We start from the raw sequence: 14,024 nt of genomic DNA, 5'->3' as shown, positions 1-14,024 counted from the left end.
CCGTACCGCTCCGAAACCGTTCCTGAGCCTACAGCGACACCGTGTGCTGCTCCTCCGCCTCGCTCGCTGCTCGCCACCCTTCGGGTCACCGGATCCGCTCGGCACGGCTCTGCTGTCTGTCCTTTTCTTATTTTTCTTCTTTATTTTCTTGTCTCTTTTTTCCCCTGCTGTTTGCCTTCAATTTGCTTCAACAAATTCCTTCCTTTTGTTCTTCCTGACACATCCTGAGGAAACCATCAGCGATAATTAAATGGCATCAGCTCTAATTACCGGGCATCAACGCGGGCACCTGACGAAGGTGGACGCTCCTAGGGAGTAGCACGTCAGTTCAGGCACTAGAGAAAATGCCGCTGATCTCCACAGGACATCTTTCATCCGTTATTACCTCCTTATTTTATGCCTTTCTTCTTTCTTTTTCCTCCTTGACATCCTTTCTGTGGACAGTGATGTCATCAGCACATGCCAGGAAACTCTTTTCTCCTTTCTTCTTTCCATGACTTCATTCTCTCTCTTTCTCCCTCCCCTTCATTCTTCTTGGCTTTTACTTTTCTCATTTACTGCCTTTTTATTTCTCTTGTCTAACTCCTTATTCCTTCTCTTCCCTGTCCTGCCTCCCTCTTCCTCATTTTATGAACTTGGCTTGTATATAATTTCTTTATGCCTACATTACACTGACCATGGTCAAAGATCTCTTTCCTCTCCATCATCACTTTAGGTCAGGCACACTTGTCCCAGAGTATCCTCACCCCAGTTAGCCGTGCTGCATCCTAGCAATCTCCTCCATCTCCTTTTACTTTCTCTTTCTTTATGCTTAAGTTGGTCTTTCCATGCATAGGTTTTATTTGTTTCTGTCTTCCTTTCACCTTCATTCTGTCTTTCTTCTCTTCATTCTGCTCATTCTCTTCCTCCCTTTCTTCATTTCTTTTCCTAGTCTCTTTTTCTTTCATTTATTTCTCTGGCTTGGTCTGTTCTGCTCTTTCCTACCCTCTTCATCTCTTCTGCTTCTACCCTTTACATTTTTCCTTACATGGAGAATACTTCAATGGCTGCACCACACTTGCCATGCAACACAGAAATACTCTTATTCCTCTCCCCTTCATCTTCCGTGCTTCTGGATGGAAAATAAACTCCCTGCTTTCCTCCAGACCATGACATAAAAGGCAGATGGACACTTCGCCTCCTCCTCCCCTGGAATAACATCACACTCTTCTGTCACTCTTCTCTCAACGACCCAGCAAACACCAGAGCAAGACAATCATATCCCAAAGACCAGCTCAGCCACATGAGAATAGAATTATCACAACCTGAAACTCAAGCACTTGGCACTCAAGTCCCAGGCACTTGAGACTTGAGCCGCAAAGTGGCTTCAGTGAGTCCAACTAACCCAGGGAAATCTCTCATGCTGGAAAACAAGCCCAGCCCAGCACAACAGTCCTTCAAGAAGGCTGAAAAAGCACAGGGCAACCACAGCCCCCAGGCACTTCCACGTACCTCTTCCCGATTCATTTTCCACCTGCGTGGTGAACACCAAGCTCTTGCTCCCCTTTACACAGGCATATTCTCCCAGAAAAAACACAGCAGGAACCTTGTTACCCAAAGAGATTTAGTACCCACAGAATATCTCCACCTCATTAACGTGATCCACACCTCACACAACCACACAGAAGCCACAATGGAAACACCAAGGCATGTTCACTGGCACACCACCTGAGCACTCAACGCATCAACTCTCACCTTCCATGCTTGCTGCCACTTGCTTATGCTATGCTTGGCAGCAGCAGGAAAGAAACAGGAGCAAGCAATGCTGCTTTGCCTCTCCAGTCCCACAGGCATTGCAATCCAGGCAACATTTTTCAACCCAGTATGAGGGTAACATGACTAAAGAGGAACAAAAGTACATCTGTCTCTTAAACACATAGAATCATAGAATCTCAGGGGCTGGAAGGGACCTCAAAAGATCATCTGGTCCAGCCTCCCTGCCAGAGCAGATCACACTGGAATGCATCCAGACAGTTCTTGAATGTCTCCAGAGAGGGAGACTCCACAACCTCCCTGGGAAGCCTGATCCAATGCTCTGTCAACCTCACAGTGAAAAAATTCTTCCTCAGGTTCACATGGAACCTTCTATGCCTCAGCTTCCACCCATTGCCCCTTGCCCTGTTGCTGGGCATCACTGAGAAGAGGCTGACTCTGCAGCCTTACATATTTATAAACATGAACAAGGTCACCCTTAGTCTCCTCCTCTCCAAGCTCCCAGTACCAGCTCCCTCAGTCTCTCCTCATTAAAAAGGAGATGTTCAACTTCCTTAATCATTTCTGTGGCTCTGTGCTGGACTGTCTCAAGCAGCTTTCTGTCCTTCTTGAGCTGGGGGCCCCAGAACTGGATACAATACTCCAGAGAAGGCCTCACTAGGACAGAGTAGAGGGGCAGGAGAACCTCCCTCAACTTACTAGCCAGAGCCCTTGTAACAGACCCCAGAATGGCACTGGCCTTCCTTGCCCCAAGAGCACACAGCTGGTTTATGGCCATCCTTCCATCCACCAGGACTCCAAAGTTCTTCTCCCCTTCATTGCTCTTCAGTAGGTCAGTCCCCAACCTGTACTGATCCCTGGGATTGTTCTTTCCCAGGAGCATGACTCTACACTTGCCCCTGTTGAACTTCATTCAATTCCTCCCTGCCTAACTCTCAGCCTAAGTCTCTCTGAATGGCAGCACAACTCTCTGCTGTGTCAGCCACTCCACCCAGCTTGGTGTTGTCAGCAAACTGACTTACCTGTAACATCACTGCAAGCTTCTTCAGAACAAGAAACATTTTCAAGGCAGCAGAAATGGTTGCAAGGGACATTTTCCCCTGAACTTTATTGGGGGTTCTGGGGAAGACATATAGGGAAAAAAAGTGACCCATATCCTGACAACAGGAACAAAAGTACATTTGTCTCTCAAACACATCTTCCACAGGTATCAGTGAGTGCAGCTTCATTGGTTTCATCTTCAGAATAAGAAACATTTCCAGAGAGTTGAAAGACATTTTCCCAGATAGTTTTAAGGACATTTCCCCCTGAACTTCATCAGAGGTTTCTGGGGAACCTGAAAAGGGGAAAATTACTCACACTCTGCAAAGAGCCTTGAAGTGAGTGGGCATTGCAGAGTGCTTCTGTAAGCATTTTTATCACATGGGAAACAGGAGGGACATGTGAACACTGAGGACATTCTTTCGGCAGCAAAGTCTGCATTTGCTGCTACCAACATCTTGCTGGTGGCAGAGAAGAGAATGGGCTGGAAACTTAACCAGTGTCCCATGCCACCACTCACAACATCATCCTGGGCCTGGAAAAACAAGTCTTATGGAGACATGGCACCCTAGAAAGGATTCAAACTCATTCTTGAAACAGGTCATAGACACACGGGACAAGGAGCAGGGCACTGAGTGTGTGTATTGCATCCCTTACCACACACAGGTGGCTGGGAAGATTGAACACTGCAAGGGACTGCTAAAAGCTTCACTGAGAGCAATGGGAGAAGAGACCTTTAAAAACTGGGACAGGCATTAAGCACACCTGCTTAGTTCACACTAGAGGATTTGCCAGTTGAGCTGGCTCTACAAAGACAAAACTCCCACACACTGTAGAAGGAGATAAAGTCCCTGCAGTGCACCTTAACAATACAGTATGGAAGATGGTCTGGGTGAGTCCTGCTTCAGGCAAAGGCAAACCTGTCCACAAGATCGTTTTTGATCAAGGACCTGAGTGTACATGCTGGGTGATGTGGCAGGATGCACAAGGCCTCTGTGTACCACAAAGTGATCTCACTGTGAGTGAGAAGAGCCACTGAATGATGGATGATGCCTTCAGGCAGCCAGCTGAACCAGCCAATGGGACATTCTCTTTACATGGACAGAAACCTCTTAAATTCCAACTGCCACCTTGAATCAATTCTCAGCAGAGGACAATCACAGAGAGGGGACATTTTTCACTCAAAGGACAACCACAGAGAGTGAGGACAGTTTTCACTGAGAAACCACAGCTGTGAGCAGCACGATCAGCAATGCCACTGATGCAGTGAATAGTGCCTGGGGGATGGTTAAGACCACAGCCTGCATGTCTTGCAGTGCTTCAAACTCAGGTGGAAATTATGCAAACTAGCAAGGAGGGAAGCACTGATTTAATTCTACAGTAGAACAGCAGCAGAAGAAATAATTTTAGGGCCATGTTCAGTTATCATGAGAGGTGTGCAGAAATTCTGGAGGCTCTAAAAGGATCCTGCACAAGTAGCACTTTCTGCAGAAAGGTTTTCTACTGCCATCCTCTGTATCATTCATGGAGAAAAGTAATCTCATCTCAGAGGACATGCTGAAGTTCTTCCCAAGCAGCACTCACCATATGCCACCCAGCAACTCCTTTTCCCACAGACATTTCCCCACTCAGAGTCTTTATTGCAACGACATGTGCCAAGTACCTACTTCAGCCATGCTCAGGACCACTGCCAGAGTAGCTGACACTGTGCCTGTCCAACGCCATGTCCCACCCCAAAACACCAGTCTGAAGACTACCAGGCCTTCACATGTCCTCACCTCCCCTCACAAATGGCACAAAGAATAATGCAGGACTGCAAGGCCGTCCAGTGTCTGGCAGGCACTTCCCAGATGCCTGAACTTCACCCTGACTATTTTGTGATTCTTCAGCACTCTGAGGTGGAATCGACAGAGTTATGCCTTAGAACTCAGAGGTTCTGTCATCAGAGGTCAACTGTGAAACTGAACATGGTGACAGTTAAGCACTGACAGTTGCACCCACCCCCTTACAAATCCTGCCTGGAGAGGAGAAAACTGCAATCATGGCAACGTGGACAGCTATGGAATCATAGAATCAGGCAGGTTGGAAGAGAGCTCCAAGCTCATCCAGTCCAACCTCGCACCCAGCCCTAGCCAATGAACCAGACCATGGCACTAAGTGCCTTATCCAGGCAACCCCTTCAGGCACTGCGACTCCACCACCTCCCTGGGCAGCCCATTTGTGCTAGTTTGAAGCAGGCTAGAATGTTTTGGTGAGAAGAACCAGATCACAGGCTGCGAAAGGAAAACAATGGTCATGTCTATTTCACCCCCCATTGGGGGATGGGGTCGGGGAGCTGTGTGTTCCCCTGGAAATTCATGAAGAAGTAGTTCAGAACCTGCTGAGCCATCTGGACACCCACAAGTCCACGGGACCAGATGGGATCCATCCCAGGGTGCTGAGAGAGCTGGCAGCTGAGCTGGCCAAGCCACTCTCCATCATTTTCCAGCAGTCCTGGCTCACCAGAGAGGTCCCAGGAGACTGGAAACTGCCAACGTGGTCCCCATCCACAAGAAGGGCTGGATGGAGGAACCTGGGAACTACAGACCTGTCAGCCTGACCTCAGTGCCAGGGAAACTGATGGAGCAGGTTATCTTGGGGGTGATAAGAGCGCACCTGAGGGATGGCAAAGGGCTCAGGTCCAGCCAGCATGGGTTTAGGAAGGGCAGATCCTGCCTCTCCAACCTGATCTCCTTCTATGATCAGGTGACCCACTTGGTGGATGTGGGGAGGCCTGTGGATGTGGTCTATCTGCACTTCAGCAAGACCTTTGACACTGTCCCCCACAGCAAACTGCTGGCTAAGCTGTCAGCCCAAGGCTTGGATGGCAACACTCTGTGCTGGGTTAGGAACTGGCTGGAGGGCCAGACCCAGAGAGTGGTGGTGAATGGTGCCACATCCAGCTGGCAGCTGTCACTAGTGCTGTCCCTCAGGGATCAGTGCTGGGCCCCATCCTCTTTAACATCTTCATAGATGATCTGGATGAGGGCACCGAGTCAGTCATCAGCAAGTTTGCAGATGACACCAAGCTGGGGGCAGATGTGGCTGGGTTGGAGGGCAGAAGGGCTCTGCAGCAGGACCTTGACTGCCTGGACAGATGGGCAGAGTCCAATGGGATGGGGTTCAATAGCTCCAAGTGCAGGGTGCTGCACTTTGGCCACAACAACCCCATGCAGAGATACAGGCTAGGGTCAGAGTGGCTGAGAGCAGCCAGACAGAGAGGGATCTGGGGGTGCTGATTGATACCCACCTGAACATGAGCCAGCAGTGTGCCCAGGTGATCAAGAGAGCCAGTGGCATCCTGGCCTGCATCAGGAATGGTGTGGTCAGCAGGAGCAGGGAGGTCATTCTGCCCCTGTACTCTGCACTGGTTAGACCACACCTTGAGTACTGTGTTCAGTTCTGGGCCCCCCAGTTTAGGAGGGACATTGAGATGCTTGAGCGTGTCCAGAGAAGGGCGACGAGGCTGGGGAGAGGCCTTGAGCACAGCCCTACGAGGAGAGGCTGAGGGAGCTGGGATTGGTTAGCCTGGAGAAGAGGAGGCTCAGGGGTGACCTTATTGCTGCCTACAACTACCTGAGGGGAGGTTGTGGCCAGGAGGAGGTTGCTCTCTTCTCTCAGGTGGCCAGCACCAGAACGAGAGGACACAGCCTCAGGCTGCGCCAGGGGAGATTTAGGCTGGAGGTGAGGAGAAAGTTCTTCCCTGAGAGAGTCATTGGGCACTGGAATGGGCTGCCCGGGGAGGTGGTGGAGTCGCCGTCCCTGGAGCTGTTCAAGGCAGGACTGGACGTGGCACTTGGTGCCATGGTCTAGCCTCGAGCTCTGTGCTAAAGGGTTGGACTTGATGATCTGTGAGGTCTCTTCCAACCCTGATGATACTGTGATACTCACAGTCTTGCTGAGGAGTATGGGAACAAGAAATGAAAACTTTAGATAACACTCTCACCATTTTTTTCTCTCTCTCTCACCTGGGCTGCTGGCTGAGCTGCATCTCTCTAGTCCTTTTGGACTAACCCACCTTTGCTTTTCTTAACCTCTAGCCAAACCTCAATTCTTCCTTGGGACTGGGGTAAGGTTGAGAGGGGCTGGGGGAAGGTGAAGGGGTGGTTGAGAGCCCCTCCTGGGGACTCAGGTTTCTGGGAGGGGAGTTGTGTTTCTGTGTCACCTTTTGCCTTGTATATTTCTGTGTATAACTGTATCTACTGTAAATGTCTGCTTGTCTGTTGTGCTAGCTGTAAATAAATAGCTGCATTTATACTCCCAGAGCCGGCTGAGTCTAGTCTGGGTGATTTCTAAAGTGTGTGTGGGGGGGGGAGGGCAGGGAACACCCAAACCACCACACCATTCCAATGCCAATCACTCCCTCTGGCAAGAACTTCCTCCTAACCTCCGGCCTGAACCTGCCCTGACACGGCTTGAGACTGTGTCCCCTTGTTCTGTTGCTGGCTACTTGGGAGAAGAGACCAACCCCACCTGGCTATAGCCTTCCTTCAGGTAGTTGTAGACAATGTAGATGTAATGAAATCATCCCTGAGCCTCCTCTTCTCCAGGCTAAACCCCAGCTCCCTCAGCCTTCCCCATGGGGCTGTGCTCCAGGCTATGCTATGGATACCCACCAGTGAGCAAGAATAACAGGCAGCACTACAAGAAGCTGTCTCTGGTGCAAGATCTTCATGACCTCAAAGGACACTGAGTATTTCAAAATCCATACAAGAATCTCAAGGTCTAGAAGGTCTCTAACTCCAGACCCTTAGCAGCCGGGGAAAGGATGCTGGGTGAGACCACTCTACGCCTCATGCTTCCTTCAAGGCACACTCACTTGCTGACAACGAAAGAAGCATTCTCAAGACAAGAAGTGCATTGCTGTCTGCTTATGACATGGCCTATGGTCTTCCCCGGGATTTCCAGTCCCTTCAGGCCAGTCTTCCTTCACATCAGGAAACAGCCGTGCCCAACTCAGTGTCACAGACGCAGACTGTCACATGCCACAGTTTGATTTACCACCTCAGGGTCCACTCCAGCTTTTGCAGGCTTTTCCATCACTCAGAGCCCAATGAAAAAACACATGGCTGATATCACACACAGGGCGTACAGAAGACTCCCTACTCTTTCTATTGGTGATGTCAGGACAGCTCTGAACAGCAATGACATCGATTCAGTGCCATAGAACAATGACCACAGAGCTGATGAGCTCCTCGCTGGAAGAATTATTTCCATTTTCTATGAGAATCTGGGGTCTCAGTGTTTTCTGAGGAGCTGTCCTTCATGCTGTTTGGAGGGGTTTTAAACCACAAAGCAAACACTTCTAGGTCTTAGTACCTCTGTGGCTGCTGATTCAAACACTGAAACACTACTAAAACGGTCAACTTATTTCATTCATCAAAAGGTGGCAGAGGTGGGAAGCAGAAAAATAGGCTAAAAATAGCCATTTCCTAAAAGCACCTTCCATAAAACACCTCTGCCTTAATATTTAATACTAATAAACATGTCAGCAACATAACCAAATCTGATGCCACCACGGTCTGTATCCAGCAACGATATTAAGGCACTAAAGAGTACGCTGCTTGCACACCTTCAGCAAGCTCGACAGCAAATGCAACAGACCAGCAAGCGATAAATTTGTTTTTATCCTAGTGCAGAAAAATTCACAACCATCAAGGACGCGCACGTAGAGGCAAAGGTGTCATCACGGTGATTAAGCACCTGAAAAGCACCCGCGAGTAGCGGGCTAAGCACAGCTTGCACCGGCTACCCCCCGGGGCGATGCAAGAACAACAAAGACAGGGAAAAGCAATCAGATGTGTGGGTGCAACTAAGGAAAAAAGGTGGGTGGAGAGGAAGGAAAGAGAGCCACTGACCGTGTCCAGCAGAGAGGAAGGCTCCGCCTGAGAGGTGTCCTTGGCTGCGGGGACAGACGGTGGCGGCGGCGGCAAGTTGGGGCTGAAAACCATCAGGTCGCTCTTGCCCGCCCCATCCGCCACGCACAGGCTCCGGCTCTGGCGCTGCGAGTACGACCAGCTGCCCACTTCGCTGGCGCACACCAGCGTCGCCGCGGCGGGCCCCGACAGCACGGCCGCCCGCGGAGCACAGCGCGACGCCCCGTACAGCACCAGCGCCAGCACGAACACGCTCGACACCGCGCAGATGGACACCACCAGCCACACGTTGGTCGACGCAGAGGCCATGCCCGCCGCTGCGCCGCTCTCCGACGGCAACAGCACACCCGGCAGCGACGATGACGACCCCGACAGCGCCTTCTCGCCTCCTTCCACCAGAGACACGCTCAGCGTGGCCGTGGCCGAGCGCGGCGGCTCGCCGTGGTCCCGCACCACGATCACCAGCCGCTGACGCGGGCCGTCCGCCTCCTCCAGCGCCCGCGCCGTGCTCACCTCGCCGCTGTACACACCCACGCGGAACGGGCCCTTCCCCCGCGGCTCCAACACCTCGTAGCGCAGCCACGCGTTGTAGCCCGAGTCCGCGTCCACCGCACGGATCTTCGCCACCACCTGACCTGCCCCAGCGCCCCACGCCGCCCACGCCCACAGCGTCTCCGAGTTCGGGCCCGGCACCTCCTCTACTGGAGACCCGAGAAACGGATCGAGCCCCGGAGCACCGCCCGCGGCCGGCAGCAGCACCGGAGCGTTGTCGTTCTCGTCCACCACGAACAGCTGCACCGTCGCGTTGCCCACCAGCGCAGGCTCCCCCGCGTCCACCGCGCGCACCTCGAACTGCAGCACCTGCAGCTCCTCGTAGTCCAGCGCCTGCACCGCCCACACGCGCCCGCTCTCCCCATCCACCGACACGTAGCTCGACGCCGGGCGCCACCCCACCGCCGCCACCGACGCACCTCCAGCGCCGCCCTCCCACAGCGAGTACCTCACGCGACCGTTCTCCGCCTCGTCCGGGTCCCGCGCCCACACCCGCGCCACCTCCGCGCCCGCCGCGTTGTTCTCCCGCACCAGCACCGTGTACACGGCCTGCGAGAACGCCGGCGCGTTGTCGTTCACGTCACACACCGGCACACGCACAACGCGCCTCGCACGCAGCGGCGGCTTCCCGCCGTCCTCCGCACGCACCTCCACCTCGTACTCCCGCACCCGCTCCCGGTCCAGCGCCTCCCGCAGCACCAGCGAGAACGAGCCCGGGAACCTCGACTCCAGAGCGAACGGCCACGACGGCCACACCGAGCACTGCACTCGCCCGTTCGCCCCCGAGTCGCGGTCCGACACGCTCAGCAGCGCCACCACCGTCCCCACCGACGCGTCCTCCGACACCGGCACCGACAGCGACGTCACCCACACCTCGGGCGCGTTGTCGTTCACGTCCAGTACCATCACTTCCACCCTGCAATGACTCGACAGAGGAGGCATCCCCTTATCCTGCGCCTTAATTTGCAACGTGTACAAATTAACTGTTTCAAAGTCCAGGGCGCCTCTCAGTCTGATTTCACCGCTCTTCTCATCGATGCTGAATAGATCTGAACCCGAGGCAGGAGCAATATTATCAATTTCGTAAATCACATCTCCGTATGACCCCAGGTCCGAATCTGTGGCGTTCACTATTACCAGAAGTGTCCCCAGTAAGGAATCCTCTGGCAGCTGCACTTTATACACGGACTGGCTGAACTGAGGAGCGTTGTCATTCACATCCAACACGGTAATCACCAGTTCCATGGTGCCCGTCAAAGAAGGCCGTCCCCCGTCAGTGGCTGTCAGCACCAATCTGTGCACAGGCACCGTCTCCCGGTCCAGAGGTTTCGAGAGAACCAGAAACAGAAATTTCCTATTTTCATCAGGAGATTTCACATCCAGGGTAAAGTGCTCGCTGGGGCTGAGCGTGTAGGAGAGCTGCGCGTTCGCTCCGACATCTGCATCCGAGGCGCCCTCCAGAGGGAAACGGGAGCCCGGTACCGTGGTGAATTCCGCCATGCTGATGTTTTTCCGCGCGGCGGGGAAGAGCGGGGCGTTGTCGTTAATGTCGGTCACCTCCAGCTCCACATGGAAGACGCGCAGCGGCCGCTCCTGCAGCAGCTCCAGGCGCAGCGAGCAGGGAGCGCTCTTCCCGCACAGCTCCTCCCGGTCCACACGCGAGCTCACCACCAGCGCCCCGCTCGCCCCGCTCACCTCCACGCCCGCCCGCCGGCCCTGCCACACCACACGCAGCCGCCGCGCCTCCGCATCGCCCACACCCAGCTCCTGCGCCAGCCGCCCCACCACCGTCCCGACCTTGGCTTCCTCCGGCACCGAGTACCGCACCTGCCCCGCCACCAGCCACCAGGTCCGCACCAGCACCAGCAGACGCACTGCGGCACCCCAACGCGCCTCCATCGCCGCTCACCGGCCCCGTTCTGTTTTCCTATCGCCTCCCGTTAGCAACGGCTTCTGCTGCCTTCTCGGCCCCGCGCCGCCCTCCCCCGCCTCCGCCGCTCTCAGCCGTGCTCTCCGCCGCACCGGGGTGGAGCCGCTCCGACACTGTTTCCGAGCCTGCAGCGACACCGTGTGCTGGTCGCACGCTCCTCACCGACACAAACCGCATCACCGGACCTTACTTCCCTTCCGCGTTTGTTTCTGCTTACCCGCTCTTTGCTTCCACAAATTCCTTCTTTTCCTTCTTCTCTCTTCTCTGCCTCTTAGGCTTCTTCTTCTGATTCACTGTTTCCTTCTCTCTGCGCTGTTTTCTCTCTCTTATTTTCGTTTCCTTCCCCTGTTACTGTCCTTGCGTTTCTTGCTTGGCCGTTCCCTAGTCTTCAGTCCACTTCCAAAATTCCTTCGTTCTATTACTTCCTTCATTTCCTCCCACTCTCAGCTCCGCAGCTGCTTTCAGTGCCGCGACTGAAACCGTGAACAACAGAGCCATCAGCGCTAATTACAGGGCAATTAAGCGCCCGATTGAGGATCTCTAATAGAGGCAGAGTCTGTTAGGGACTTGTTGCTTTCAGTGAGCAGAGAAAGTTCGCTGCACTCTGGTTGACATCTTCCGCTTCTATTTCATTCCTTCTATGCCAATGGAGGAGCAGCCTGGTAGCCTGTTGGCATTCTCTTCTTTTCCTCCCTTTCTCTTCCCTCTTTCCTATCGTATGTTCCTTCATAGCCTTCTTCCTTTCTCTTTTGTTTCCCTTCGGACTTTTGAGTCAGCTCTCCCACATGACTGAACCACACTTATGATCAAATACAGAAATGTCTTTGGCATGAATTCTCATTTCCTTGCCCTTCGTCTCCATGTCTCTAGACACAGAATAAACTCCTTACTTTCCTCCAGCCAAGACAAGACAGGTCGACGCTTTCCCTGCCCTTTCACCCCTTCTGTAAAAACACCACAGTCTTCAGCCACTCTCCTCTCAGAGACAGAACAGATACCAGAGCACAGCAGCTATGTATCTCAAAGACCAAAGCAGCTACAACAGAATCCAGTCCATTCTGCAACAGCACCCTGAGACCCACCTACTGTGACATCTGTGTGAACAAGCTCCAGTAAGTCAAAACGATCCAGGAAAGTCTTTCTTTTGAAAGTAAACGAACCCATCACAGAGCAGCACAACGAAACCCTTCAGGAAAGCCAAAAAAGCACAGGGCAATCACAGCTGCCAAGCACACTTCCATGTGTTTGAGGAAGATCTGCTCTTCCTGACTACTTTTCTGCCTGCATGGTGAGTGTCGACCTCCTGCTGCCTCAGTCAGACTGGTTTGTTTTGCCACAACACAGTAAGAACATTGCTACCCCAGGGATTTAGTCCCCACCTCACACAGACCATAAAAGCCACAAAGGAAGCATCCTCATGGTGACGTTTTCACTGAAGACATCCCCTTGACGCCCAACGCAAACACACTGGGGGCCCTCTTCTATTCATGCTGTCTGCTCTCTGCTCATGCTCTGGAAGTGGAAGGAAAGGAACAGCAGAGCAGGCAGTGGTCCTTTGCTCCAGTCCTACAGGCATTGCAATCCAGGCAACATTGGGTCAATCCAATATGAAGGTACCGTGACAGAACAGGGACAAAAGCACATCTGTCTCTCAAACACACCTTCTATAGGTACCATTCACTTACCTGTAGCTGCACTGTTTGTTTTTTTCCTTCAGAGTAAGAAACATTTCCAGGATAGAAGCAGTGCCTTTATGGGACATTTTCCCTGAACATTAGCAGAGATTTCTAGGAAACAGGAAGAAATTGCTCACTTTCTGCAGAAGCCTCAAAAACAGTGGGCAGTGCAGAGTGCTCCTGTAAGCACTTCTAGCACAAGGGAAATAGAAGGCACACCTGAGCACTGAAGATACTCTTTCAACAACAAATCCTGTTCAGCAAGGTCTGTGTCTCATCCACTGCTACTAACACATCAATAGTCAGAGAAAAATCAGTTGCTGGAAACATACCCAGTGCCCTGGGCCACCACCCACGACACCACCCTGGGCCTTGAAAAGCAGCTCTTACAGAAACATGACAGTCTAGAAAGAACTGAGTCAGGAAAGGGGCAAAGCTGCACTAATAGAAATGAGAGGAGGGACCTTTAAAAACTAAGACAGGCCTTTAACATAAGCGACCTGATGAGTTGACACCAGAGGATTTGCCATCCAAGCTGGCCATACTCAGTCAATACTCCCACACACTGTAGAATAGCACACAGCTCCTGCAGTGCACGTTAAGAATATCCTGAGGAAGATGGTCTGGGTGAGTCCTGCTTCAGGCCACAGCAAAACCACCCACAAGATTGCTTTTGATCAAGGACCTGGGTTCACATGCTGGGTGAAGCAGGAGGATACCTGAATACTTTATGATGTTTCAGCAGTCTGAGGTGGAATCAACAGAGCTATGCTTTAGAACTCAGAGATTCTGTGATCAGAGTGTGATGATACTCATTCCTGTGTCTGTGCATGTCGTTCTTTGAGAGAACCACACCAAACACTGAAGAAGAAACACACTCAAGATGTCAGCTCTGCGGGAGAAGTTGTGCCAGGGAGAAACCGAGCTGGGCTGCTGTGCAAGGTTTGACTCATCTGAACGAGTTAAGGATAACAACAGGACAACAGGATACTCCCCACTGTGCAAGGACCGCAGGCAGTACCACTAGAGACTGTCTCTGGTGCAAGGTTTTCATGACCTCAAAAGGAAATCGTATTTCAAAATCCATGTAATAATTTCAAGATCCAGAAGGCCTCCAACTCCAGACCCTTTGCAGCCTGGGAAATGCTTCTGGGCAAG

General features: G+C 52.5%; 1 protein-coding gene across 1 annotated transcript; it reads right to left on the bottom strand.

The window, feature by feature from the left end:
- Nucleotides 1-2,910: 2,910 nt before the first annotated feature.
- Nucleotides 2,911-11,223, bottom strand: LOC135185072 (protocadherin alpha-6-like). Its single transcript, XM_064161387.1, has 2 exons — nucleotides 8,691-11,223; nucleotides 2,911-3,088 (listed from the first exon to the last, which is right to left on the bottom strand). The coding sequence occupies exons 1-2, from the start codon at nucleotides 11,157-11,159 to the stop codon at nucleotides 3,044-3,046; spliced, it is 2,514 nt and encodes an 837-aa protein (XP_064017457.1). The 5' UTR covers nucleotides 11,160-11,223; the 3' UTR covers nucleotides 2,911-3,043.
- Nucleotides 11,224-14,024: the final 2,801 nt, after the last annotated feature.

This window comes from Pogoniulus pusillus, chromosome 22 (assembly GCF_015220805.1).
Source record: "Pogoniulus pusillus isolate bPogPus1 chromosome 22, bPogPus1.pri, whole genome shotgun sequence".
Classification (NCBI taxonomy): Eukaryota; Metazoa; Chordata; class Aves; order Piciformes; family Lybiidae; genus Pogoniulus; species Pogoniulus pusillus.
The sequence above is the reverse complement of the archived record's forward strand: the minus strand, read 5'-3'. Positions and strand labels throughout refer to the sequence as shown.